We start from the raw sequence: 27290 nt of genomic DNA on the forward strand, positions 1-27290 counted from the left end.
GAACCTGCAAAATGAACACCAGGGAATAATCTATGGTAGTTTATTAATACCAGGTTCCTAGGAATAGATATTTCCATGCTTTGTACAAGGAATCACTGTGAAAGTTGCAAGCTTGGCAATTTCACAGAGGTTTCTGGGTTTTCTAATATCTATTTTATTTTTGTGTTCCATTTCCCAAAACACTCTTGTGCTTTATCCCAAATCAAAACAATCTGTGCCAGCAGACCCACAATAATTACCCTTAAGGGTGGATGATGTACAAAGAAAGAGCGGAAGAGGAAGGAAAACATGAAGAAACAATTTTTTTTTTCAAAGAGCTATTAATTATTCATTAGATTGATATTATTAACTATTAATAAATAACTAACGATAAGAATCAGTCACCACAAAGCCCTCCTAACACTGCTTCCAGCAGGGCTCTGTTGTGACTTGTACCTTGCTCAACACGCAGTAATATTTACCCGCTGGATTGAGCAATGCTGCTCATGCCCAGCCGGCAGTCTCGCCTTACAGGGAGGACTGAATTTTGACAGTGACCCTGTTGCTGATCTATGCTAGCGCATAAACCTTGGCCTTGTTAAAGCCTTTTACACCAGCCCCTCATATCTGCTTTTTAGGTCTCTGATCTCTCACCTCAGCATTGTCACAGCTTCGCTGGTAAGAAGGGCTTCAAAAGGAAATAGTTTATTACTTCTTGACACTGACTTCCCACTGTGTTACCTGTGGATTTTAAATGTATTTATTTTGTGTCTGTGACCCTCTTTTGCCTCAATATGCAGCCTCTTGAGTTCAATTCTGTTTTCTTTCTATTTTACAGGGACATTGTCCTACTGAAGTACACCACTATAATACTATACTTATCAAGTGCCTTGGGGGATAAAGAGACCAAGTCAGACCTTGTTATACTCTAATTTTGTATATGAATGTCACTTGATTTCATTAGGAAACGCAACATGAAACTGATATGCCCGGCAGGCTACGTTCTCACCAGCAGTCACTACAAGTATTTTAAAACTATGGCATATAACATAAGGGTTCTTCAGACTCTGTTTCTGATTAATAAGCTTATCCTTCTGTCGATCCAAATAGTTTAACAAACTCCAATTAGAATGCACTAAACAGTGTGAACTACGAGCATAAACCGATAATGGTCTCCAGACTCTGAAGTACGTGAAAGGCAATTCCCATGGACACAGTTAGTTCTGCCACAACCTAAACTCAGTAATAGGTCATTACAAAACCTACAGCTCCCCACTTCTTGTGTCCGTGCCCTCCCTTCAGCCAGGGCAATCCCTTAGCACCCAGCCTCCAGCTTCCCTCACACTGGTTTCTGTGCAGAGGCCATGTGGAGAGGTAGCAGTGGAGGGAGCCACAGCACACTCCCCTGAGCTGTTTGGCAGCATCCCAGAGGCGGTACCACCTACCAAAAAGCCGATGTAGGCTGAGAGAGAAGGTTCAAGAGCCCACTCGCTTTGGACTTCAACTATGGAAAATTTAGTGTTTGCTCATTGCTAAGAATAAGAACTTTTCTACGTCAAATGGTATCATTGGTGCCTTCTCCAGAACCTTTCCACAGAGAATGAGGGTTGTCAGCAGAAGTACAACTTCAGGAACAGTTTCAGATATTTGTGTTCCCAAATACTTTGTAAATGACTAAATGAAAGGATCCTCAAAAAGAAGTAATATCCCTAGTACAAAATAAATACACATCTAGTTCAAAATAAATACACTTCTTCCTTGCTCTGCCCCTGAAATGTTCCTGAATATTTTAAATGGTCAAAGAATAGAAGGATTTAAAATCACAAGAACCCTGAGATTCAAAATCACCAACACTTTGATTGAAATGATTCACTATGGTGATGTTAAAAGTACAAATCCTGCCTTCCTCATAATATTATGATACCTATTTACTGCCAGACTTCAGAAAATTAGGCAGATTCTTGTCAAAGAAGTGACATAAAAAGTGGTCCTGAAAGCAGCCCAGCATACGCAAGCTCCTGTCTTTCCCCTCCCATCTCCAGTGAACAAAGAGAATTTTCTACCTCTCTGTAGCACAGATTTCCCTGAGGGAAAAAAAGCTTGCATCAGTTCCTGAAAATAGTTGCACGGTAGTGCTGCTGAAGCTGCTTTACATTTAGGTCAAATCTTGAAAAGAGCTTTAAAACGCTACCAGAGCTGAAGAGGTTTTGTGCGAGAGCCTTAAGGTGTATTTTACACATTGAAATAAGGCACTAAAGAGACTATGTAGAAGCCAACGATTTCGAGTCACTGGAAAGCTAATTCTAGTATTTTGTCTATTACACTGTAAGAACAGAGCAGTGGTATTGTGACAAGTGATAAAGAACAATGAACTTTCAAAGGAACAAAGGTGTCTAGGAAATGCAAATAGCTCTACTGTCAGTGCCCCTTTGATGGGTGATGGGAGATGGAATAGAGGCAGTAAATGGGAAAGCTGGAAAATAATGTGACAATTAGACTCAGTCTTACAGAAGAAATTTAATCATCAAAGGCATTTAATCATTCCCTATTTTTAAAAATAGGATTTTTTTTATCATTACAAATGTAAAATGTGCCTTTCCAATTTTTTTTGCTGGCTACTTGTTAATGCTAGTTTTTTTTTTCATTGTGAAACTCATATCACATTTTCAGAGCTGTTCACAGACTAGTATTGGTGTATTGGGAATCTGAAAACTGAACAGGCGTTTATTCTCTTAACAGGCTGCCTGATAATGCTGATACAGATCTTCATAAAACTGAAATACATAAATATTGAAAACATAACTACTATTTCATCAGTTTAAAACAACCTTTGGTTTCACCCAAACATTATTTCATTTTATTATAGATGCCTGAAAATATTCCATAGTCGATACGGAAGTTTTGTCACACTTTTGAATGAGTTTGTCATATTGTTACACTGATGAGGCATCAAAAATTTGCCATATTATTGCCAACATGAATTTTAGGTACCTGTCATGAACTACCTAACACACAAGAACTTGATACTAGAAGCTCTTTGAATAATGAAGTTGAAAGTAACTTTGTGCCTCTTTTGCACAGCTTATGTAACCAGGTGTTGGATCACTTCTGTGATGCTTATTTAAGTTTTATTTGGACATTACCTTTTTTCACTTGAGTGGCAATTTGCCCTGTTAATAGCACACTGTAGTTAATACTGCTGCTATCTCCTAATAACCCTGGATCGAAATAAAATTGCTGCTGTTACTGATATCTGCAGACAGAGGATCTGCAGGAGTGTGCTAAGGGGAATTGCTCCTATCACCACTGTGGAACTGAAGGGGTGAGCATGGCTCCTTCATGTTTGCCGGTAAATACAGGATCTTGATTTCAGCTAAAAAACAAGACAGGCACCGGCTGTGTCGGGAGGTCGGGGTGTAAATGGAAAGGGAATAATTTCCTCAGCAGGTGTATGCTTTGTGACAGAGCACCCCAGAAGTGACCACACGGCCTTACACATCCCTTCTTTCCCCAAGCACAAAACCCTCAACTTCTTTGACTTGAAGGGAGAGAAAGGTTTTGCCTATTGCATGCAGATATAATTTCAGCATTCAGCATTGCTCTTTCATTTAAAATAACTAATTCTATGAATAGTCCCTGAATCAAACACAATTCACTCTGGCCTAAAGGAGAGATTAATTTTCTTACTGAGTATCCCATGGCCATGTGGCTCGGGGCAGAGGGGACATTACTTCTCTTCTTTTAGAAATCAGAACACAGATTTTTTCCTATTGATAATTAATATCAGTTGTATACTATCTGCTACTCTTTTTAAAGGCAAAGCATTGCTTACTATCAGAAATGTACAGTCCAAAAAGGCATTCCTGAATGTTTTATTTTGGAAGTGTAAAGAGTTTTAAAATAAACAAAAGTAAATATTCAAATCCATTTCATATTGCATGTAGCAGGAGTGGCTCCATACCATACAATATGGATGAAGCAAATCCGGCAGTTAATTTCTTTGAGATGTAGAGTATAATACATAGACACTTTCAGATCTGATCTTGTGTCATACGTAACATTACCTGACCCTTTTGTTATCATTTAAATCCAGCCTACTTTATTTATTATTAATATTTTGCTATATTGATTGTTCAAGTTAGAAAAAAACAGTTAAAAACTACTGACTTGAGGACACTGCAAGACCCTAAGTAATGCAGTCTCTGTGGATAAATATACATTTATTCTTTGAGAAAATATATCATTACCTGCAGATGAATCAACGCAAAATGATCATGCAATTAAACAGGACAGTCTGAATGGAAATTTAAAGCTGCAGACTGTGATTTTTCTACTCCCAGTGCTGCTTGAAATCTCTCACACCTTTAAAAAAATATAATTAGCTTTAGATTTATCCCACAATAAATAACACCAGAACATACCTTGTGCTACCAACCTGAATTTAAAAAAAAGTAAGAGGCCACCTCAGTGTTTTGAGTTTATGAGATTTTTCAGACACAAAGGCCTAACAGAGTTTCCCAGTCCAAAGGCATCAGGAAGGATCATCGCTTATGGTAAACTTGGGCTTTAGCTTGACAGACCTCTTCCTTATTGTGCCTTTAGGGGACAATGGCATGGTGTCCATAATACTCTTGTCCTCCTCAAGCTGCCTAGCAGTGCATGAAGGGGTGGGCACTTTCACTGTGTTGCCAAATTTAGAGTAGTCCACAGAGTATTGCCCATCTTCCTCTGCCACAATGGGCACAAACCTTTGGCCCCAGAGGATTTCATCTGCCAGGTAGGAGGTTCTGGCTTGAGTGGTGATGCCGGTGGTCTCCACCACCCCTTCCAAGATGACGATGATCTCCAGGTCCTCGTGGTGGTGAAGGTTCAGAGGGGAGATGTCGTAGAGGGGGCTGTTCTTGTCTATCACGTGGTAGATGATGAGTGGGGAGACGAGGAAGATGCTGTTGCCCCCCACGGGGTTCTCCATCTGGATGTCGATCTGGTTGAGGGGCACCACCTCCCCCTCCAGGCTGGCGGTCTTCTTCACCACCTGCATGCGGATGGTGGCACTGATGATCATGCTCTTCCGGAGGTCACCCACCCGCAGCATGAAGCAGAGCTTGCCCTCCCGCAGGGCGATGACTGCGTGCTTGCTGAAGATGAGGGTCTCGGCCCGGCGGTGGGCCTGTGAGGTCTTCATGAAGATGCAGCCCAGCATGATGGCGTTGATCACCAGCCCCACGATGTTCTGCACAATCAGCACCAGGATAGCGGCTGGGCACTCCTCTGTCACCATGCGTCCCCCAAAGCCGATGGTCACCTGCACCTCGATGGAAAAGAGGAAGGCAGAGGTGAAGGAGTGGATGCTGGTCACGCAGGGCACGAAGCCAGCTGGGGCCCCCGCCGCCCCCTCGCCATTCTCACGCTGCAGCCGGGTGCTGTGGTCCAGGTCCCCGTGGGCGAAGGCGATGAGCCACCAAACCATGCCAAAGAGCAGCCAGCTGCAGAGGAAGGACATGGTGAAGATGAGCAGCGTGTGGGGCCACTTGAGGTCCACCAGAGTGGTGAAGACGTCCTGCAGGAAGCGCCCCTGCTCCCGGATGTTTTTATGGGCCACGTTACAGGCACCGTTCTTGCCCACAAAACGTGCCCGCCGCTCCCGGGCACGGTACCGGGCATGATCCGGCACATCCTCCGCCAGCCGGGTCAGCACGTACTCCTCGGGGATGATCCCCTTCCTCGACAGCATGGCTCCCCGCCGCCGCTCCGCCGCTCAGCGCCGCCCCATGCAGCCGCCGCTCCGCCGAGGGAGGGAGCCGGGAAGGGGGGGGGACACGCCGCCGCCGCAGCCGCAGCCCCTGCCGTAGCCGGGAGGCGGCGTCTCCGAGGCCGGGAGCGACCGAGACCGGACCCATACGCCGGACCCGGCTTGTGGGGCCGGTCTCGGTCGCTCCTGGCCTCCATGTTGCGGTCTCTGAGGCAGCCCCGGCCCCTCAGGCAGCCCGAGGCGGGGGGAGAGGGGCTCTGAGGTGTTTCCCGCCCGCGCCTCCACCTCACGGTCGTTGGGTAACGGGCGCAAGGGCAGGCGGTTAAAAACCGTTGGGCGCCGCTCCTCAGCGTAGCCCTCTGAGGAGAGAAGGGGGAGCCGAGTCCCAGCTTGCTCTCCGATGTGCGCTAAGTGCCTTTCTTTACCCTTTTTACCTCAGTTTTTTTTCAAATTATTTTTCATTATGTTTTTTTTTTTCCCTGAGGAAGGGGGAGGTCGGGCTTTGGGCCACGGTTTCTGTAAATATTTGCCAGTACCTGGCTGCCTTCCATTAGCAGCACCTACTTTGTAGGATGGTGTGGTTTCAGGTTAGGCGATTATTCTGTGAAATAGAAAACAAAATGGTAAGGAGATTTTCTAAAAGGAAATCTTTAATAATAATAATTAAAAAAATATCCAGAAATTCACCTGCACATCTCTTTAAGTAGGAGGAAGGCATTCATCAATAGATAGGGCAGGCATTGATAGGAGATGGCCTTGAAGAGGCCAAATCCAAGCACATAATGGTTAACCAGAGACCTGCAATGAAAGGGTCTCAGTCCCACTTAGCAAATTTGCTGGAGTTATTTTGCCATGACTAGGGAAGGATTTTTCTAAAAGGAGGAGTTCATGAAACAATATGAGCTGTGACTGCTCAGGAAAATGTCTGCTGTCCAAATAGGAGTAAAAGTTGCCAAAGAACAATCTGGACACAAATGGTTAACCCACAGGGACATGAACTTCCAGACAGACATCAAAATTACCAGAAGAGGCAATAAAAGGAGACAGAAGGCTGGAACCTGTGTGTGGCAGTATGATGTCTGCATGTTTATAAATACATATACGTACCTATAAGGATGTGTCTTTGTGACAAGATGCATTATTTAAAAACACTCCAATGTGGCTGCTCCACTGTTTAAATGCAGCATTCCCATTCATGTGTTTACTTTGGTTTAGGTATTTGTTTCTATTTCACATGTAGACACCAACATTACAGAGTTGCTAAAGCATCCTAGGATATTCTGGATAAGAGGTTTTTCTTTAGTGCCAGTGGATTTTTGATTATATTTTTCTAATTGTATGTGTCCATGGTCTTTCCTTTGAGTCTTGGCTCTAAGTGCTTTGGCTCTAAGAAGAAAATTAACTCAATCCCATCTGAAACCAGGACACACATACTTTAAGCAGTTATTGATTGCCTGGGAAAGGCAGTTGCCCAGCTGGTGGTTGGGAGCCTGCCAGTTGGTGTTGGAATTAACTTTCTCCACCTACAGCTACTTACAGTGGCCCACCTATGGATTTCCGAATAGTATTTTTAAGTAATGGCTCTGAGCTCTCTAGGCATTCATTATAGGTCTTGTAATTAACCGATTACTATTACTTTAGACTATTTCTACTTCTTATGTATGAATAGTTGCATGTCCTTGGGCATCCATTCCTTTTGGAGGGGTCAGTTTCCCAGTGCTTTCTCTTGTTCCACTGTCTTTCTTGCTGCTTTGAAAAATTAAAATAACAACAAGGTGTGGCACCTGGCTGCCAGGCCACTGAGCTTAGTCAAAGATATTTCTCCTTTCTCTGCATCACTTTGCTAGACATTTTTTTGCGTGCTTCCTGTGAATGTCATCTACACCTACACTTTTACTTTACGTACATGATTTATAGATACAATTTAACTTCTAAAATACTGCATTTTTCATACTTTTTTTTTCTCTAAACACTTTTAAAAATGCAAATGGATGAAGGAATTTGAAGATTTACTTGTCAAAGATGAAGTTCTCCAACTGATGGCAGCTCATAGGTGCTTCCAGCATTTTGCAGTGAGCATAAAGGGGCTCTATAACACCACGCAGGGTAACATTTCACACTCTTTTGCAGAGAAGGACATAGCTACCTTGCAGTGTTTGGTTTACAGTTGGACCTGATGACCTTAAAGGTCTTTTCCAACCTAAATGATTCTACAAATCTAGGATTCAAGAGGCAGTCGTGTCTTTCATGCCATTTTTCTTTACTCTTTTCTAATTGCTTTCTTATTCAGTACCTTTTCCTCCAGAGGGTGGTAACGACGTGAATGTAGACTAAAAAAAAAATGTGTCAGAGGAGTCTTTGGAAGGGAAAGTTAAATTGCTTCATAGTCTGGTGCTAGGAACGATCCATGGAGCCTGCTACAGCAAGGGGTATTGCATGAACACACCATGTTGGTTTTAGGAATCCTGAACTCTACAGAGATAGAAGGGTGTTGTCTTGTTTCCACTTCTGTTCTTTATTGGGACTGTCATTTGCCACTTGTTTCCCTTCACTTCTGAGCACTTACTGGCTGAGATGGGACAGCAAAGCAAGTGGCTTCTGCTGAAGAGTTTCTAGAGCAGAGTAAAAAGAAGCCCTGTCTTTGTGGATCAAGTGACAGATACTTTAAAGAAAAAAGTGACAGATCTTCTGTGTGAGCCAACATATTTGTGTTAAGAGCTGCTGAACAAATTGGGCTCACAGGAATCAACAGTCCCACTCTGTAGTATTGAATCATGAGGGGTAAGTTTTTCCACCCACAAAATAGGTTTTATATTTCAAAATTCCCCCACCCCCACCCTAATTTATCCTAATTTTAATGGCTATCAAATCAGATATTACTATAATTGTTAAATTATAATTTAGTTGGCACCATGGTGTTACTCTGCCTTTAGAAGCAGGTCTGTCTTTCAAAGGCTACACAGTGTTAACCTAACACAAATTAAGCCCCAGAAATCCCCTTGCTGTATGAGTGGGTAGAAAAAAGAAAAGAGATGGGAGCTGTTTAGGCAAAGCCACAGGGGAAGGCATGAGCACAGCTGGAGAGAGGGCTAATGTAGCAGGCATGCTGTGCTTCCTGGCCTCCCAGTGACACAGTGCTCCCTTAAAAATAAATAGAATAGGATGAAATGGTCACACTAAGACAAGGAGATAAATGCTATAGCAGTTGTTGTATAATGGGAGTATTTATAGAAAGCAAGCAAAATAAAACAAACTTTGTGTCTTCATGGACAGCTTATCCTACTAACACCTTTGGGACTGAGCCAAGTCCCATCCCAGAGGAGAAATGAAAGTCTGGACGTGGCTGCTCTGGGGCTGTCTTGTACCTGTTTTAGTACAGCACTTTGCTTGGTAATGCTTCATAGCCCTGCAAAATACACTTGTGAGCCTGATTCAATAGTGACTTCTAGCCTGCCTAGCTCAAGGCAACAGGTTTAACAGCTCAGATAATAGCAGTGAGTCTCCCACCACAGGATAATTTTCTTGGATGCTGCTTCTGGTCACTGTTGAGAATCTCATGCTTTGGAGTTAGGGAGCAGGCAAATACTCTCCTGGGACTTGGGCCCATATAAACAAGACTAGATAAAATGTGCTGAGGCAATGTGAAGTCTACTCTGTCCAAAGTGGCAGCTGAGAGGCCTCCCTGTTCACACGTTTGTCCAGTAGTGTGGTACCATCAAAAAGATACATGATCATTGGATATGAACCAACTCACCCTATGCTCCTGCAATGCTGCTTTGTGAAATAGAAGGCCCATTTTCAATTGAAATGTATGACACTTGTGTTTTGAGTGTTTTCTTAATGCTGCAAGATATAATGCAGTCTTAGCGATATGCTCCCTTGCATTCCTTTCTAGATAAGGTTGTCAGAAGCTTATGGATTAGAAGCTGGTCCAAACCGCAGTGTCAAATCCCAGGCACTTTATTAAAATTATATGAAACCTTGCTTCCCTGTATCTCTCCTCTTGCCATTAGGATATAGGACCTCCACAGACACTTGCAAAGCTTCTGAGGATCTCTCTCTGCAGCGTGAGTTTGAGATGTCCTGCAGAGCAATGTTCTCCTAAGCCTTTACAGGATGAGGTCCTGCCTCAGACCAGTGCTGGGCAGCTAGGAGGCAGCAGGCACAGTAGCTGTAGCGGAAACCTGCTGTGCCCTCACTCTGCCTTCCTGGTGCCCTGGAAGGACAATCAGCCATCTCCCATTTCTTCTCTCTTAGCCCTGATGGATGCCCGGTACCCTAGGGTGAAAGCACACCAGTAGTTCTGCAGCTGTTTTCTTTGCTGCTGCCCAGTGATTCACTGGGGAAGGAAATCTCTCCCAACTGCCCATTTTCATTCTTCATCTGTAGCAGGCAATGACAGAGCTCATGCACTCGTCTGCATAACTGCATTCCACCTCCCCAATTTTATGCAGCTGTATGTTCTGTGGCCTCAGTTTAATGCCCTTAGATATTGCACAAATAATAGCAGGCAGATGCTGCAAATACTCCACTGTGGAACTGTTAACACTACTAAAACTGCAACAGAAGTTCTTGCTTTCTGCTGCAATGCTAGAAGTAATGCATTAAAAATATCATGTATCCCATGAGAATACAGAGGTGTCTTTTTCTAGAAAATAAAGCTTTTAAAAAAACAGATTCCAAATTAATTGAACAGACTAAAGACAGAAAAAAGAAAGACAAAGCAATTTTACTAAGTGCTAGAAATTCTTCAAAAAGGGGAAGAGTACATAAATGGATGTAAAGCCAATGTTGCTATAAAAAGATTAACAGTGAAAAATTTGTGTAGCCTTCCATTTTTTGACATTCTAACCCCTTAGCAACTAATAAATCCTGAAAGGATTGTCACAATGAATCAATAGGGCGGGGGTAAGGTGATACCTAGCCATATTAGGATAATTTCAGTGGTTACAAATTAAGCATATATCATCTATTGGTAAGGATCACAGTGAATCTAGAAACAGTGTGACAGCGGGTGAAATACCTAAAACTAGGAGACAATGAGTCAAGCTGTCATGGCTCTGAACTACAGTGAAAGGTTTAATGCTCTTTTTTTACTAGACTTGGAGGGATAATGTCCAGATGAATTGGTACATCTGTACTGGTCTGGAAAAAGCGTGCATTAAACACTGCTATGTTATCGCAGCCTGCCTACTCGTAGCTTCCTCACAGTTTGGGAGGGAGTCTAGCTCAATCCTGTTTGGAATCAGTATAATAGTATTCAATGGGGGTAGAGGTGAGGCAGCCTAAGGAAAACTAAAGGAACGTGATTCGTTTCTAAAAGGTATTAAAGGAGAGAACAAGAGACACAGGAACTATCAATAAAGGACAATATAAAAAATGCTTTATAGATTTTATATTTAGATATTAAAGCTTTACAGAGTCATATGAATAAGAGATACAAGCTTTTGAGAAATCCCTTTGGTATACAATTTTTCCTTCTGTATTTAGTCAGCCATGAGCACTATCTACAGCAGAACTATGACATAAAAATAACATGTTAACAGAATGACAGGAGAGGTTTAAGAGTTACATAAAAACTCCATGCCGGCTATGTTTGATGTGTACCCTCTCATATTTCACCCATATCATTTTTTCAGCTATATTTCATGATTCTTTGGTAGCAAATAAAAAGAGTAGTAGTATACATAAAAGGAAAATACACAGATAATTTGTTAATGCTTCAGATGGAGAAAAATCGCTCATTTTATTAAAAAAGGAAAACCTCAATTTATTATGAAATATTTATTTACAGGTATTTTACATTTTTAGAAAATAATACAATTATACTTTAAAATGCTTCATTTATTTTTGTTATTTATCTGCTTGTACAAAAGAAGCAAAGACACTGTCTTCTTGTTCTAGCAGAACCTCAGGCTTGTCATATTCCAAAATAACCCCTCTCTTCATGACAATAACCAAGTCTGCATTGAGGATGGTATGCACACGATGCTGAAAAAGAAACAAAATGCTAGTTCAGCATATCTACCAAATGCATTCCAGGATAAGACAAGAGTTGCAGAAATTATCAAGTTCAAGTTTGATTAGGTTTACTTATCCTACTTTCATCCTAATTTACTGTGCAAATACTGTAGATAAACATACAGACCAAGAGCCATGTGGATACTCAAGTATCATAAATTGCACATAGGTACTTGAGGTACTTCAGTATGAGGAGTCATGTAAGTTCAGACTACAATGTCCCTAGCTCGGAGTCCTGCCACCGAGTGTTGCCACAGGAAGGTAGCCCGGAAGTGAGAACAGGGAAGGAATTGTGGTACTGCATGCAGGCACCCTCCCAGTCCTGGACTACATCTAGATCACGGGGGTTCCTGAGATTGGTGTGGTTTGTCTGTTTGTAAAACTGAATGGATCTCTTTTCTAAGACCTTGCCCACATCTTCTCTTGAGCTTTCATAAATGTTTTTCATCTACATTCTTTGGAAAAGATTTTTCAAGGCTTGCGCCCCACTGCATGAACAAGTGCACACTTTTGTATGCTCTGGGCCTCACCACTCGGAACTTCATCTGATGCCCCTTGCCTCATGATTTTGCAGACCAGTCTCACATATCCTTATGTTGTCCTTCTTCCAGGCAGAAGAGGCCGAGCCTACTCAGCTGCTCCCCTTAAGGAGCAGTTCCACTCCTTCGATCATCTTTGTGCTTCCCAACACTTTTCAGTTACAACATGTCGTTCTGGGGATGAGCGGACTGGAACTATACACAATATTCAAGGTATGATGTTGTCTCTTTTTGTTCTCTACCCTTTTTCTAGTGACCCCTAACATTTGATTAATTTATATTATTAGGAAGAAACCTCCATAGTTCTATTCACAGTGGATAATAAAAATAATTAATTTAGCTTTCTGCAATACCATTATCTTTCCTGAGCATTCCTTTCATATATCCACCATCAAATACCCCTATAAATTGACAGACTTCTTGCTGCGGTGTGTTTCAGGGATTCATGAATTCATTATTAGTTTTGATAGCTCCCAGAAGCTACTCTCATAGGGTTTTTTTTTTTGGCCTGCCTTATTGCATTTTCATATAAACATGCCAGAGTTTATGATAATTTCTGTTTTCTTTATGAGTTCATCTTTTACAAGAATGCCTTCTTGTTTCTAATGATCTTTATTTGTTTAGCCATACCAGTTTCTATCCTTACTCAAGCCTTTCCTAATAAATAGCACGCATTGGCTCCAGGATCTTTGAATAAAATCCTCCAGTAATTTCCACGACTCCTGGCAGATTCAATTTTTTTCTCTGCTTCTTTTTAGCTAGGTTACCCCCATCCCCCTACCCTGCGTATATTTTTGAGGTTTGTTTTTAGCAAGCCTCCTTGATTTTTCCAGAATTCTTTCCAGAATTCTACTCTTTAAAGTTGAGTGTAACTCCATTGGATTTTTGGGGTCTGCGTTACTCCTGCAGGGATATTTAATCTTAAAATACTATGGCCCCTGTTACACAGTTGCTCTTCACCCGTAAAGTTCCTAACCAGATCTTGGGCCCCCTCAGTACCACAACAACTCTTGTATTTCTTTCTGTGGCTTCCTAGCCAGATGTTCCATTAAATAATCACTGATGGTATCTACAAATCTCATCTCTGCCACAGTCCTCCTGTGACATTTATCCAATCCACAGGCAGGGGGAGAGGACTAAAATACCACATTCCAGTTGTACTCCCTGCCCTGGTTGTCTGACCTCTTTCAGTATAACACAATCACTGGTAAAGTAACGTAGATGATAATACAGACCAAATACTAGACTCCTCCTATTCTTCCTAATGCAAATTGGGAATATACGGCCTTCTCTGGGGGAAAAAAAAAAACCAATCAAAAAACCCACTGAAAACCCAACAAAAAACACAAAGAAAAAGCGAAAGCCATCACCTACCCCACCCCCAAAAAACTTGTTATATTTTTACTAGAGAATGTTTTGAATACAAACCCACCTGCTGTAAACCACATTTACATTTGGAAGTAAAAACATTCACAGTAAATTTCTTCCAAAATGCTGTTTGCTTGAACTGTGCAGTTTAAAACTCACTAAGAGAGTGAAAGATTAATAAAACTTTCTCAGCCTATCCCCAAACAAACTGAAAAAGATACATAAATGCAAAATGCAGTGCAACTCAAGAATTTTCAGGCAGAGAAAGCAGGAAATTTCAGGCTTATGATTCCTTTGCCTTTTTAATAATGACACAATGAACGGATACCTTGAGATAAATCAGGTTTTCTATTACACATATGCTAGGTAAAAATAAAAACATACTGTAACATTCCTGAGCATAGGTTTCTTGACTTGTATTTAATTTTTAAATGTTAAGAAGCTTAATGACTTTACTTCACCTTCCTGAAATATGTGTATTTCTAGAAAACAGAGAACTAAAAGATCTGTATTGCTTCTGACACATCTGTTAAGCCAACTGCTTTGATTCAGGTCAAATCTCTTTCATAAACAATTTTTTAAGAGAAACTCAAATCTTTGTATAATCACTTCAAGGATATGCAAACTTAAATTAAATCACTGTCAGCAGGGATGGAATGTTTATTTTTAAAAGTTGGTAAGATTCTAATTTATTTAAATTCTGAAACATAACTGCTTTATCCAGTGGCAGAACTACCACATAATTTTACTTGTCCTTAGTTAAATTATTATTGTAGCTTGATGAAACATTCTTAGATTTCACAGTAGTCAAAGTCATATTATATTTTAAATTACCCTAAAATGGGTAACAGAAAACAGACTGTGTACTTAAGACTGCATGCCTTTACAGGCAATCGGATCTAGCATCATGTAACACATTAAAGCAGCTGTTATTATGTATTTAAATATCCTAAGCGCCATCATGTGGCACGTGCGGGACAGCCGGGGGGTCAGGCCCAGCCAGCACAGGTTTAGGAAAGGCAGTTCCCTCCTTGAGGAACCTGATCTCCTTCTATGCCAAGGTGACCTGCCCAGTGGACGAGGGAAAGGCTGTGGATGTTGCCTGTCTGGACCTTAGTAAAGCCTTCGGCACCGTCTCCCACAGCATCTCCTGGAGAAAGCGGCTGCCCACGGCTGGGAGGGGTGTGCTCTGCGCTGGGCTGGAAGCTGGCTGGACACCGAGCCCAGAGCGCGGCGGGGAATGGAGTTACACCCCGCTGGCACTGGGCACAAGCGGCGTCCCCAGGGCTCGGTGCTGGGGCCGGTCCTGCTTAATGCCTTTATCGATGATCTGGGCGAGGGGATCGAGTGCTCCCTCGGTACCTTTGCAGATGACACTTGCTGGAGGCAGGCAGGCTCTGCAGGGGGGTCTGGGCAGGCTGGGCCGATGGGCCAAGGCCAATAGTATGGGGTTCAACCAGGAGAAGTGCCGGGTCCTGCTCCTGGGTCACAGCAACCCCACACAGCGCTCCAGGCTTGGGGCAGAGCGGCTGGGAAGTGCTGGCTGATGGCTGGCTGACCATAAGCCAGCAGTGTGCCCAGGTGGCCATGGTGGCCAAGGGCATCCTGGCTTCTCTCCAAAACAATGTGGCCAGCAGGACAAGGGCAGTGATCGTCTCCCCATACGTGGCACTGGTGAGGCCGCACCTCGAAACCTGTGTTCAGTTTTGGGCCCCTCACTACAAGAGGGACATAGAGGTGCTGGAGCGTGTCCAGAGACGGGCAACGGAGCTGGGGAAGGGGCAGGAGCACAAGTCTCATGAGGAGCGGCTGAGGGAACTGGGGGTGTTGAGTCTGGAGAGGAGGAGGCTCAGGGAGGATCTTCTTACTCTCTACAACTACCTGAAAGGAGGCTGCAGGCAGGTGAGGGTTGGTGTCTCCTCCCTGATAACCAGGAACAGAACAAGAGGAAACAGCTTCAAGTTGTGCCAAGGGAGGTTTAGGTCGGGTGTTAGGAACAGTTTTTTCACTGAAAGGGTGATCAAGCACTGGAACAGGCTGCTCAGGAAGGGGGAGGAATCACCATCCCTGGAGGTGTTTAGAAAATGTGTAGATGCGGGGCTGAGTGACATGGTTTAGGGATGGACTTGGCAGCCCTGGGTTGACAGTTGGACTTGATGATCTCAAAGGTCTTTTCCAACCTAAATGATTCTATGATTCTATAAATAAGAAAGTAATTTAAAATGGAAACGAAAGCTTACACTTAAACACTGCTTTAAAAGAAAAGACTAATGGCCAAATTAACACATTTATCAACATTTACAAGAATTAACTAATGTGACATTTCTGATTCTTGTTTACATTAGAAAGGTAGCAGAAACTGTACTTACTGCTATTGTAACCACAGTACGGTCAGCAAATGCAGTCATGACTACCTTCTGGAGTATGTTCTCCTATGTAAAGAAAAATGTTTGTTGCTCTTTAAACAACAGAAGTTACATGACAGACACACAGATACTAGGAAGGCTTAAGTAGCCAGTAATTATTCCATGCTTTTACCGATCCTTCATTGCAGAAATGAAGAATTAACGCTGTGCCAAAACTAAGTCAGAGCCTGGTCTCCAGTTAGACAGCCCTTGCTTGTTCTTGCCACCCCCGCTGCCTCTGGCATTCAGCACACATGACAGTTGTGCTCTGGTCCCCAGACCCCTACTATCCTGACCTCAGTCCTACAGTGAGGAAATCAAAAGTGAATTCAGGGTGCTGCCAGGCTGCCTGCACAAAGGTGCCTCTGTGAGGTGTTTTTCACCCTGCTGCAAGCCCAGGAATGTCCCAGCAGACTAGGGACTTCTAACACCAAGGGGTGTCAGGGATAAGCAAGGGAGTATGCTGTACCTGGCATATTTAACAGTGGAGATAACATTTAAGATGGTCTTAACATACATAGTTCTCACTCAACAAGTACTATCCTTTGATATTTAGGAAACATGATGTTGTGTACCAAACTGCCTAGAAATGTCACTAGCACAGATATTTTTATTTGCTATTACCTGTTCTTTAGGTATCTCAAGAGAGGAAGTATATCCTCAATGAATCAAAATTAAGAATTTTAACTGGGCTGCGTACAGTATAATTCATAACCTTACTGACACCCAACACAGTAACATTTCATACAAGTAAAAATTGTAGCTGTTACAATAAACCCTTCCAATGATATTCTTTACTCATCGAAAGAAAAAGACTGAAACATTTCTCATAACAGAAGAAAAAAAAATCCTAAGAATGTACTGTTATTTGGCAAAAATCTAGTCAGTGCACTAATATTGTGTGGTTTAACATGTGTCTAGCAATTTCAGACAATTAATGCAGTAATCCAGTATGTCTTCTCTGTCTCTTTGTTTATTTCCTTGACTCTAATTTCAAGCCTTCTAACTTTCTGACCTGTCCTGTCCACCATACTGGGGACATTATTCTGCTTGCCAGTTTACCCTTCACTGACCATCTCAGCTGACCTTCCAAAGCTTTGCTTACTTTAGGAAATAAAACTGCCAATGAAAATAACGTGCTTCATTTTCCTAATGCAAACAATGCTGGAATAACTATTAACCCCCTAGTAAAATGAATTGAAAGCTCTCTAGTTAGCAATAACTCACAACTACCTGGACTTGTAAACATGTCTGCACTAAATGCGATGTAAGCGTATTACAGGTTAGAGAGAATTGCTTTCCACCTTTTTCTTTGCCTATTAGCAGTTCCCTCCCCACCAAGGAAAACAGGAAGTCAGCAACACTCCAAACTCACTGTTGCCATGTCAATAGATGCTGTGGCTTCATCCATAATGAAGATGCTCGTCTTCCGCACAAAAGCCCTTGCTAGGCAGAACAGCTGTCTTTGGCCCTGGCTGAAGTTTTCACCCCCTTCTGTGACTATAGCATCTGGAAACGATATAGCAAAACCACTGTTTATATGGTGTGCATGCGTGTGTATGAGAGGGTCTGATCAGAGCAGAGCACATGCTTGGAAAATAATGTCTCACTTCCAGCATAAGGGCTTTCAAAGTAACATTTCCTAGGTCTACAGCTGCTGGTGACCCAATTATAGGACCAGTACTTCTGCCTCACTATATTCTTTATATCTATTAGACATCAAAGTAACTAGGTGTGTTTAAAGCGAGTTTATCTGGAACACTTGCGATCTATGACACTGCATCCCCCTGTCAAAGTAGCATCTGTAATTTCTGTACCCTAAGGCTGTATAACTTTCAATTTTCAAGTTTTTTTTTAGTTTTGTTTGTTTCATTGCATGGCCAAATGAATCACACCTTCAAGCTTTTGAAATCTTCCTCCCTGGACATGACTATTGGAAAATACCAAAGAACATATTCTACTAACACCTGACTTCTTGGCACCTTCTTTGAATTCACAAGACCTGTAAACCTCAATGTTTCATAACAATGACATACTGAAATAAAATAATAATTTTACCATTGATTTGAGTAAAACAGGATTCTGCCCCACAGGTGCAGCTGGTAGGTAAGGCAGTTAGATGGATACAGGACTTTTGCCTGCTGGCAAGTACCTTTTGTCATAAACCAAAAAAGTTTTTTCTTCAGCAACTACTTTTTTAATAAGCAGTAAATGTGAAACAGGAATGTTGTGAACACTGGAAGCAATTCTTCTCAAAAAGGAAGTCTTATTACCTAGACCCCCAGGTAGCGCTTTCACCACATGCTTGAGCTGTGCTATTTCCAGTGCCTCCCACAGCATGCTGTCAGTGCACTTCTTCTCAGGGTCCAAGTTAAACCTACAGTTACACGTAATTCAAGAATATCAGTCAAAATAAAATAAATACATGGCAGAAGTTTATAATGTTTAGAAACAAAGCTGCAAATAATCAGAATCATATGCTAAAGATCTATCGTTGGTATAAATCCACTGAATTTTGCAGGCTTGGTCAACATTTACACCAGTGTGATTAATAACAAAATTTGACTCTTTCAGTTGAGCAGTACTGAAAAAGCTTCCTGTTTTGCACGTATCTTTGTGCTTTTAGAATTTATTCTATCCTGAATAAATTAAAGAAATTCTCATGCTTTATTAGAAAAAGCTCTGAATAAAAGTAGTAAATATGATCAGTTTAACATTATTTTTTTAAGAAAGACCAAAATTCTACCATCCTTTTAAATCCAGCGTCTCTTTGTTCTTTACGGCTATAGAAACGCTAAACAGAACAATCAAGATTCGTATTGAATTATGAAACTCAAATCTTCACTACAACTGAACAAATCTTGAATTTATGAACAGATGAATGTTAATTTAGCTTGCTGTGGCCCAGAAATGACAGCAACAAATGTGACTCTCCTATTTATATAATGATAATGAGAAATAAAAGATTCAGCAGTATGTAACACTTTTTATGTTTTACTCCTACTGTATGTGCTGTGCAGATCGACGCTGCCTTAAATAAATTTTTTAATAGATGAATTAATAGAACAAAGGTATACAGTCACCTCAACTTTTGACATGAATGAATCATGCTCTATTCAGGCAAGTTCAGGAGATAATCCTGAGATCCGTATTAGCACGGAGTCAGCAAACCAGAGAAGCCTGTATCATTTTCAGTGAACTCTAATGACTTTTATGCAGAAACTGTAACAATAGGTGATGTAACTGTGCACTGAGGATTGTACTGTTCCTCTCTAAGGGAAATGCCACAGACATAGGGAAGGACATTTGTTGGAAACTGTGGATATTTTTGCCACTGTTTCTACTGTGTCATCCTCTCAGAGGAGAAGGAAGTGGGGGAGCGGGGGAAGTGAAAAAAGAGAGAAACAAGGTGTTTGGTCTCACAGATGAAAGAACAGCTCAAACACTAGAAAGGCAACACTGATAGAGGCTCCATGATAAAATACCCAAGACTTCCTCCAGTACTTCTCATATTGTTTTACTGCTTTTTTCCTACATTAATTTTTTAGGCTGCATTTTTTCCATCTCATATTTTAAGGCAGACACATGAAAACCGATGTAGGAGAAAGAAGGCGAAGGTTTCAAGAAGTGCTGGCTGGTTATGGGTATTTGATCAGTGAGCTGAAATGATTGCTCAATCCCGGAGGAACAGTGACTTTCCCTACTTCCCAGGCATGGGATGCCTTCTGTCGACAGCATGCTGTCCAGGCTCAGGCACTGGGAACGTGCAGTCTGGCAGGGTGGCTAAAAGGCACAGACAGAAAGCAACGATCCTCTCCCTACTCCAACTAAGGTGACCAGAACTGAACAGCTTGCTATCAGCAATTCTGTAAAACTCATGACATGATATAATTTTAATATATAGTAACATATAAGTCATTGTAAGTTTTTATTGCTGGTGCTTAACGCTTACCGGATTGTTCCACTGAACAAAATAGGATCTTGGAGAATGATCGACAGCCTCGATCTCAACGTCTGTAAGGGGAGCTTAGCGATATCTATACCATCAATGATAATCCTTCCTATTCAAAAAGAAAATGGATAGTCTGCTAGACCATTTATCACGCCATGCAGCTGCTCACAAAGACACGGCTCACTTTCAGCTTGCAATACAGTACAGCAGGAACAGGCCTTGAATTGCATATCCCTTTATTCACTAAAGAAACAAGCTGTGGTCAAGCAGCAAGCACAACTGTCTTGGGACTAAGCCTCAGCTGGGAAGAATAAAAAGTATACCTGTAATATTTTATGAATGATTAGACACACTACTTATCTGCTTGACCATTATAAACATCTACTGAACAACAAGGTAAGACGTCACTTCAACCAGTGACTAGTTAACGGTTAAGCATTTCAGAATGCCAAATTACTATTGAGCACTTTTGAAATTTTATCTCCAAGTACAACCACCTGGCTCTGCATACGGGCCCTGTGGGTGATGTGGCTGGGAAACTGAGGCTGAACTATTTTTAAGTTGCACAGGAAAACACTCCATCAGGCACATAGATATGGTGCACATAGCAGGAAATATGGCAGGAAATTCCAGGGCAGCAGGGCAAGCTGCAGTCCTCAGCTGCTGAGTTTTCTGGGCCCAGTGGGCCCTATCTGCGCATGTACTTCACTGTACTTGAACCCCGCCCCCTTTTATGCTTTGCTCCTACAGCTGTGATTTAACAGCACAAAAGGCTGTCCTCTGGCACTCTTGGACTTTTGCTTCTGTCAAGCAGAACTTTTATTGATCCAGCTTATGAATGGCACAGCTGTTAGGTAACAGATGATACTGTATTTAAAGTACAATACAAGGCCAGAGAGTGTGTCCTGCAGATTAAAATAAATAATCACAATTCAAAGCTGTGGCTAAGGAAAGGACTAGCAAAGCACCTTCAGGAGCTGAGCTTGACCAATATGCAGAAGTGTCATCTTACCCTCAAAAGTGTCAACCATTCTGAAAAACGCCAGAGAGAAGGAGGATTTTCCACTGCCTGTTCGGCCGCAGATCCCAATCTGTGACACAGAACACAGATGAACGCCACATGAGCGGACATGGATAATGTCTGTATTTGACGTTTAAGATGAGTGGATGGAGAAGCTGTTCTGATCCCCGTGACCCTCATGGATCAGCCAAACTGAACTGGCCATAACAAAATCCCTGAGTTCACTCTTTGTCTTCAGGGGTCTGAGCATTTAGGAATAAATCAAGGCCAGTCCTACATACAAGAACAACAGGAGAGTGGCAGCAATGGGAATAAAGGCAAGAGAGCCACATAGGAATGATGGAAAGTAGATCTAACACAATCGCTTCTTATGGCACTGTGTGCTGACAACAGGCGCTGGGATACTGAAAAGTCATATGTAGTTCTAACTTGTCACTCTTTAAAGTATGCCTAAAGACACCAAAATAAGAAAGCCCCAGACTCCTGCCCAGTGCGCTACATTCTTTTAGAGAAAGACTTTGGTAATTCAGTCATCAAAACATACTGTGGTATGTTTTTTTAACTCTGATTTCTATGATGTGCTAGTCTAAAATGCTCCTCAGAACCACTGCAGTTCTTTACCTTCTGTCCTGGAGAGATGTGGGCATTGACATGCTTTAGCACTGGCTTTAAGTTGCTGTCGTATCGGACACTGAGGTTCTGGATTTGGATCTCCCCTCTGTCTGGCCAGTTCTGGGGAATCTGCGAGGAAGCTGTACCAGGAGCACAGGGGAAAAAACCCAATCAACCAACCCTCTCATAATAAATTAATCAGTTCATTAAGTGATTTACTATGTTTTTCATGGTAATACACTGCAAAATCATTAAAATTTCAGCAAGCTCTTTCTGCATGCTGCACAAAACTGCACTTACAAAGGAGCCCTTCGTAATTTTCAGCTTCTGTTTTGAGAAGGCCATTGATTCTTTTCACTGCACCCAGCTGGATCTCCATGTCAGCCAGGTTACGAACCATCCAATTCAGATAGTTAGACACCTGATGTAAAGCAAATACACTACTAAATTCCAGATTTTTAGTAGTTTGCATCATTTGACCAGCATGCAGTTTATATTCCTCCGCAGTTTATATTCCTCCACAGAAACACCTGTTCAGCCTCAATAAGCTGGCGTTGCGAATCTGTATGGTACACATCAACAGGGTGATGGCAATGACTAATGGTTACATTTCCTAACTGCAAATGTGCAAATGCTTTGGTACTATGGAGATCTGATCCACAGGAACAGAAAAGAGGGGGAGGAACTGTAAAGACAGGTGAAAAGACATCATCTTGCTAACTTAAGGTCTGACAGTCTAGAATGATGTACCAGGGCATAAATATAATTGACGCACTGAAAAAATACTCTTCACGATGCAAGACAATATTAAAAATATGACACAACTTGGCCATATTTGGTTGACATATTTGAACTAACACTTCAATATTTTATCTAAAAACTGAAGAAAGCATACACTCAAATATGTCAACCATTGAATGAGAACTGAAGGTAACACATGGTTTCAATGACGTTACAGTACCCACTAGAGAAGTACAGACACCTTCAATCTTCCTGTTCATCTTCGTGCCGTGAAGAATTACATAAAAATGTTTGGGAGAGACAGAAAGGGTCCCAAGATTCTTACCATAAGAGCATAGGTTAGTCCCAAGCCTACAAGTCCTGAAGAGAGTTCATTATACAGGCAACTGGTAATAGAAGTGACAGCTGCTATGAGTACCACACATGCTCCAATGTACTCCTGAAGGAATATGAATAAACTCCATCACTGTAAGTCTACAAATGATTAAAATGTCATAATTTCACATACCAAATAACAAACCTGTTGGACAGTTTGAAATACATGCAGAAAACACCACGTAACTCTAAAGAGACCCTGCCTAGGAACCCATTCTTAATGCCTTTAGTGTGGCTGTGCTGTTTGGAAACACTTTAGCACACAGGAGGAGTTGTACCAACACTCCTTATCTTCTTCCAGAGAAGTCAGTGCAAGTATCTTAAGCATGTAATGGGGGTGGCTGAAACCGCACAGCTGGTGTTACCTGGGATAGGAGGGAAATGCTCATGTAATCCCATCTGTGAGCAGATCCTCTCTGCGGCTGATGGCTGGGAGGCACTGCTGTCACTGCTGAGTGGCTACCAATCCATATTTGTTCAAACCAGCTGTTCTTGCACAGCATGTATTTATTAGTTGGATTGCATCCAACCATGACGGGCTTTTGCTGCTTTAATTTAACTCATTAGTGATTTGACCTCCCACAGACAAGCCTTTGCGTAAAATTATGTAACAGACTAGAAAACAAACTCTGTAAGGAAGGAAATTGTTTCTTGTCTGTATTTGTACTGTTTAGTGATATACGCACTGACCAAATTAGGGTCTTCAGATGGTCTAGGACTGAGCATATAAAAAGGAAGTAATATTTTATTTAAGTCATACTCAATATCTGGATTTAAGTTGCAAAAGATACCAGCTAAAATAGAGTCCAAAATGGAGATATAGTCTGAGACATGAAATATGAGTTAACATACACTTAGCACACATAAAAGGAGCCCATGTTACCACAACAGCAGTACTCCACCTGTATCTAACAAAGTCTGATACAAGTATCACCATCCACAACATAAAATTCCTTGATTTCCTTCCTAGGGAGTTATTTTTAATAAATAATTTCTCATGCCAGGCTACTTTACTGAGCACTTTTAAGGAAATGGGCACTTGAATATCTTTGGCATTCCTCAGATGACCCAAACCCAGGCACAAACTGCCTGCATCCTTCTGCTCATTGAGAGAGCTTCCAAGATGTTGAAATGTCCTGGGGACCCCCAAGGCCAAGGCCTGCTGACACTGACTAACATGGTCCCACAAAGGCATCCTGGCTGGCAGCACAGCTTGACCAGCTCTAATCACTCTTCACACACAGAGGAGCCAATGTGACCTATAAAAACTATTCTTGTCTTGGAGAAACAGCTGCAGGCTATGGGGAAAATGTACGACGTTCAGTTTCCAGGGTGGGCTGGGCACATAATCGTTACAGATAGAGAGATACAATGGGTAAAGGCGCAGATCTGAAACCCAGATGAAGCTGGATAACTGTTGGATGCCGCCTCAGATTGCTTGGAATGAAGTCAAATTCATTGTGTATACACACAAAAATAATGTACTTGCCATGCGGACTTCCAGCCAGCGATTGGCAGCTGTAAGGAAAAGGGAAGCGATGTTGTTGGAATCTGTGTATTCAAGAAGCTTTTGGCGAAATTTGGCTTCATACCTGAAAAAAGAAAAATAAAAAGGAAAAAAAAGGAAAAAAATAGAAGAAAAAAAGGAAAAAAGAGAAAAAAGAGAAAAAGTCATGCATCGTGTCTTGGAAAAATGAAAAGTAAAATTTAATTGCTGGGGATATATGCTCATCGGCAGTTTGACACAGGGTCTAAATCAGCCTACCAATAGTTCAGTGACATTATCTGTAGACTTGTATTAGACACATGCAAACTGTATTTGTACAGCATTTTTAGGAGTAAATGGATGTTACTGCATTGATGAAACTCTATGTGGGACTTTCAGATCACACTGGGCATTTTGTAAATGTATTTTATTACATGGTAATTGTGAGACAGGCAATCTGAAACTAAAAATGAAAATATGAGAGAGAAATAATACATGCATGTAACTTGTGAAAAGTATTAATGCTGCAGAATGCAGTTCCTCTTCCCACCTGATCATATAAGCTCGTTTTAAAATTTATATTACTGTAGTACCTAGAAATTGTAACAATTTATTATAAACTCAAAGTACCTCCAGTCATAGTAGCTCCAGTGTTAGACAAACACGCCCTTATCAGTGGATAAATGGAGCACTTTGTAAACAGCAGTCCAAGCACATGGAGCAACAAGAAGTAACAGAATGGAAAGAACTGTGTCTTCGCCCCCACCTGCCCCCAGAGAATTAGTCACAACACAAAACGATGGCAAATAGAGCTGCTTATGGTTTATTATATTGAATCTGCACCCACTCATCAGAATAGCCGCATCAATGAATTCTGCCTTGAATTCAGCAGATACGTAAGGTGATTCCCTGCTACACCTATTTAGACTGGGGTCTTGGCAAGCATACAAGTCAGTCAGTCACCCCTTTTAGCTGGGCATATTTATTTGCATAGGTATTAATTAATATGATGTTAATAACATGTATCAAGCATTATGTCTAATAACAAAGAGGTCTGGCACAAAAGTTTTTTCCAGAGCACTAACAGAAGCTTGAAGTCATGAAGGTCTAGTTTAAGCACCCAGAGCCTGAAATTTTGTTCTCCTTTATTACATTAGCAAGTTTAACAAACACGCTCATTTCCCCCTGTTTATATCCTTTAGCTACTACAGCTGCAAGAAGCACTAGTTATTTCTAAGTTCAGCTCTCCTTATACTGATACGAGAGAAAGATAGGACAATGTTTTAAGTATGAAGTACGTGGCTTAGAGAAGCTTTCAAATTTGTTCACTGCAGAGCATCTTAATCGTTCTTCTGAGTACAGCATAATAAAGTTAAGACTTTACATAAACCATTTGTGCTTTTGAGGAAAAGTAGTAAGCGCCACTTTTGGAAAAAATTTCGCTGTTCCAAACTTAACCATTTGCCAAGACATAAGAGATGTGTCTGCTGTGTGCAATGAAGAATGGCCTCGGCTGGCTCTGAGCATGTTGGTGTATATGTATAGTCTAGAATGGCTCTTCCTGAAAGCAAGTGCTAGCATCACACAGTGTCAGTTAGTGAGCCCTGCCTTTCCTCAGGACTAATTACCCTCGGTGTCCTACCATACAGAGATGGCTGTACTGCTTCTGGAACCAATTCGGTCACGTTTAACTCTCCTATCTACACCATGAGGTATTATGTGACGCAGATATGCCTCAGAAGATGTGAGGTATGTGTCATGAGTCAGCCATGCATATATGCACGTGGAATGGGGATGCAAACAAAGTTACCACTATTGGTGGAGGACTGCAGAAATCTTTCTCTTCAGAGAGCGTCCCCAGATCACCAGGCCTCTCAGAAAACAGACCAGTCTTTGCAGAAGCCTTCACATTTACATTTTATCGATTATTTAGCACCAACACTATCTGAAGTGCCAGATAGCAAACTATAAATCAGGCCAGGGCATCTGCTGAAGGCATATTTATAGCTGCAGCAGTAGCTGTCTTTCTGATCTCCCCCTGGATTTTTTGTACATTTCTTTCCTTATGCGTTCTGAGAAGTGCAGGATAAGAGAGTTACCAAGGGTAAGGACACTCCAGGAATAACTAGCACCTCCAAACGTGGTGACTGGATTCCTGAATTAGTGTTATTTTTAGGGATGCTCAAGCTAGCAAGTCTAAACTCCACTCCTGCTAATATGCGAGGCAGCTGAAAAGCCACACAGTCCTATAAATAGCCAGGTTACCAGCTGATGCAGGAGGCTGGCAGGCAGATGGAATATGGAATTTACTGAACGCACATGGCTCTCTGGGTCACAGGCACATCAGTTACTGCAGGATTTAAGAAAAAGGAGGCACCAAACACAATTCTTTGACATAGGAATTAATTTCAAGGTGATAGGAAGAACCAAGAGGGAATGCTCCAGAAGACTGAAAATATTAGCTAGATGGCATTGAATATTATTTATTGTATCAACACCTGAAAATATACAGCCATAATACTCTAAAAAGCCTCTTGATGGAGTAGAATACACAAATGAGAAAAGCAACAAATAAAGCAAAATTTATTTTCCTTAAAAGTGAACATAGACATAGCTACAACTGTTGTAGCTGAGAACACTGTTGGCACTTAACGAATTAAATATCCAATAACAGTAATTAATAATAGAAAATACTATGCCTTTCTACAACTCTTTGGGAAGCTACCTTCAGTCAAAAAGAAAAATCTTAAACTGGTTGTTTTTTCATTGAGCTATTTATATTCTATTTTCTAAATAGAATAAATAATTTATATATAATAAATAGAATAAATAGTTTAAGAAAAAGTTAACTTTGTGCATTACTTCTATTATAAAATTATAAAATTAAAATTACATATTAGGAGGAATAAGCACTACCATTTCAAAGATAGAATAGTAACAATTAACTAACAAAACATGTAGCCATCTAGATGAGATGGATGTGGAAGACAGTTAATTGCATTTGAATCAACTGGGAAAAGGCAAGAGCAGCACTAGCTC

At 41.5% G+C, this 27290-nt stretch overlaps 2 protein-coding genes across 7 annotated transcripts in view; both read right to left on the bottom strand.

Moving 5' to 3' along the window:
• Positions 1-3835: 3835 nt before the first annotated feature.
• KCNJ11 (potassium inwardly rectifying channel subfamily J member 11) lies at positions 3836-5823 on the bottom strand. 2 transcript variants are annotated; one of them, XM_055722970.1, is made up of 2 exons: positions 5637-5823; positions 3836-5465 (listed from the first exon to the last, which is right to left on the bottom strand). In XM_055722970.1, the coding sequence occupies exons 1-2, from the start codon at positions 5711-5713 to the stop codon at positions 4511-4513; spliced, it is 1032 nt and encodes a 343-aa protein (XP_055578945.1). In that variant the 5' UTR covers positions 5714-5823; the 3' UTR covers positions 3836-4510. The 2 variants fall into 2 exon arrangements, with proteins under 2 accessions (XP_055578945.1, XP_027666322.2); XM_027810521.2 differs by having other exon boundaries at positions 3836-5819.
• A 5288-nt stretch (positions 5824-11111) lies between these two features.
• The window catches only part of ABCC8 (ATP binding cassette subfamily C member 8), an 83068-nt gene continuing 66889 nt past the window's right edge, over positions 11112-27290 (bottom strand). For 3 of the 5 annotated variants that reach the window (XM_055722282.1, XM_055722281.1, XM_055722284.1), the window contains 10 exons: positions 24255-24357; positions 22716-22829; positions 21950-22070; positions 21659-21789; positions 21029-21107; positions 20017-20125; positions 18338-18441; positions 17440-17573; positions 16029-16091; positions 11112-11722 (listed from right to left, as the gene is read on the bottom strand). In XM_055722282.1, coding sequence (XP_055578257.1) covers positions 11585-11722; positions 16029-16091; positions 17440-17573; positions 18338-18441; positions 20017-20125; positions 21029-21107; positions 21659-21789; positions 21950-22070; positions 22716-22829; positions 24255-24357 — 1096 coding nt within the window. In that variant the 3' untranslated portion in view covers positions 11112-11584. Of the gene's footprint in view, positions 11723-16028; positions 16092-17439; positions 17574-18337; positions 18442-20016; positions 20126-21028; positions 21108-21658; positions 21790-21949; positions 22071-22715; positions 22830-24254; positions 24358-27290 lie in introns of those variants that run through there. The other 2 variants (XM_055722283.1, XR_008734155.1) reach the window with 2 other exon arrangements.

This window comes from Falco cherrug, chromosome 10 (assembly GCF_023634085.1).
Source record: "Falco cherrug isolate bFalChe1 chromosome 10, bFalChe1.pri, whole genome shotgun sequence".
NCBI lineage: Eukaryota > Metazoa > Chordata > Aves > Falconiformes > Falconidae > Falco > Falco cherrug.

Bases quoted from the DNA above. Each gene is read 5' to 3' on its own strand.
- KCNJ11 (XM_027810521.2), bottom strand. From the start codon at position 5,713: ATGCTGTCGAGGAAGGGGATCATCCCCGAGGAGTACGTGCTGACCCGG.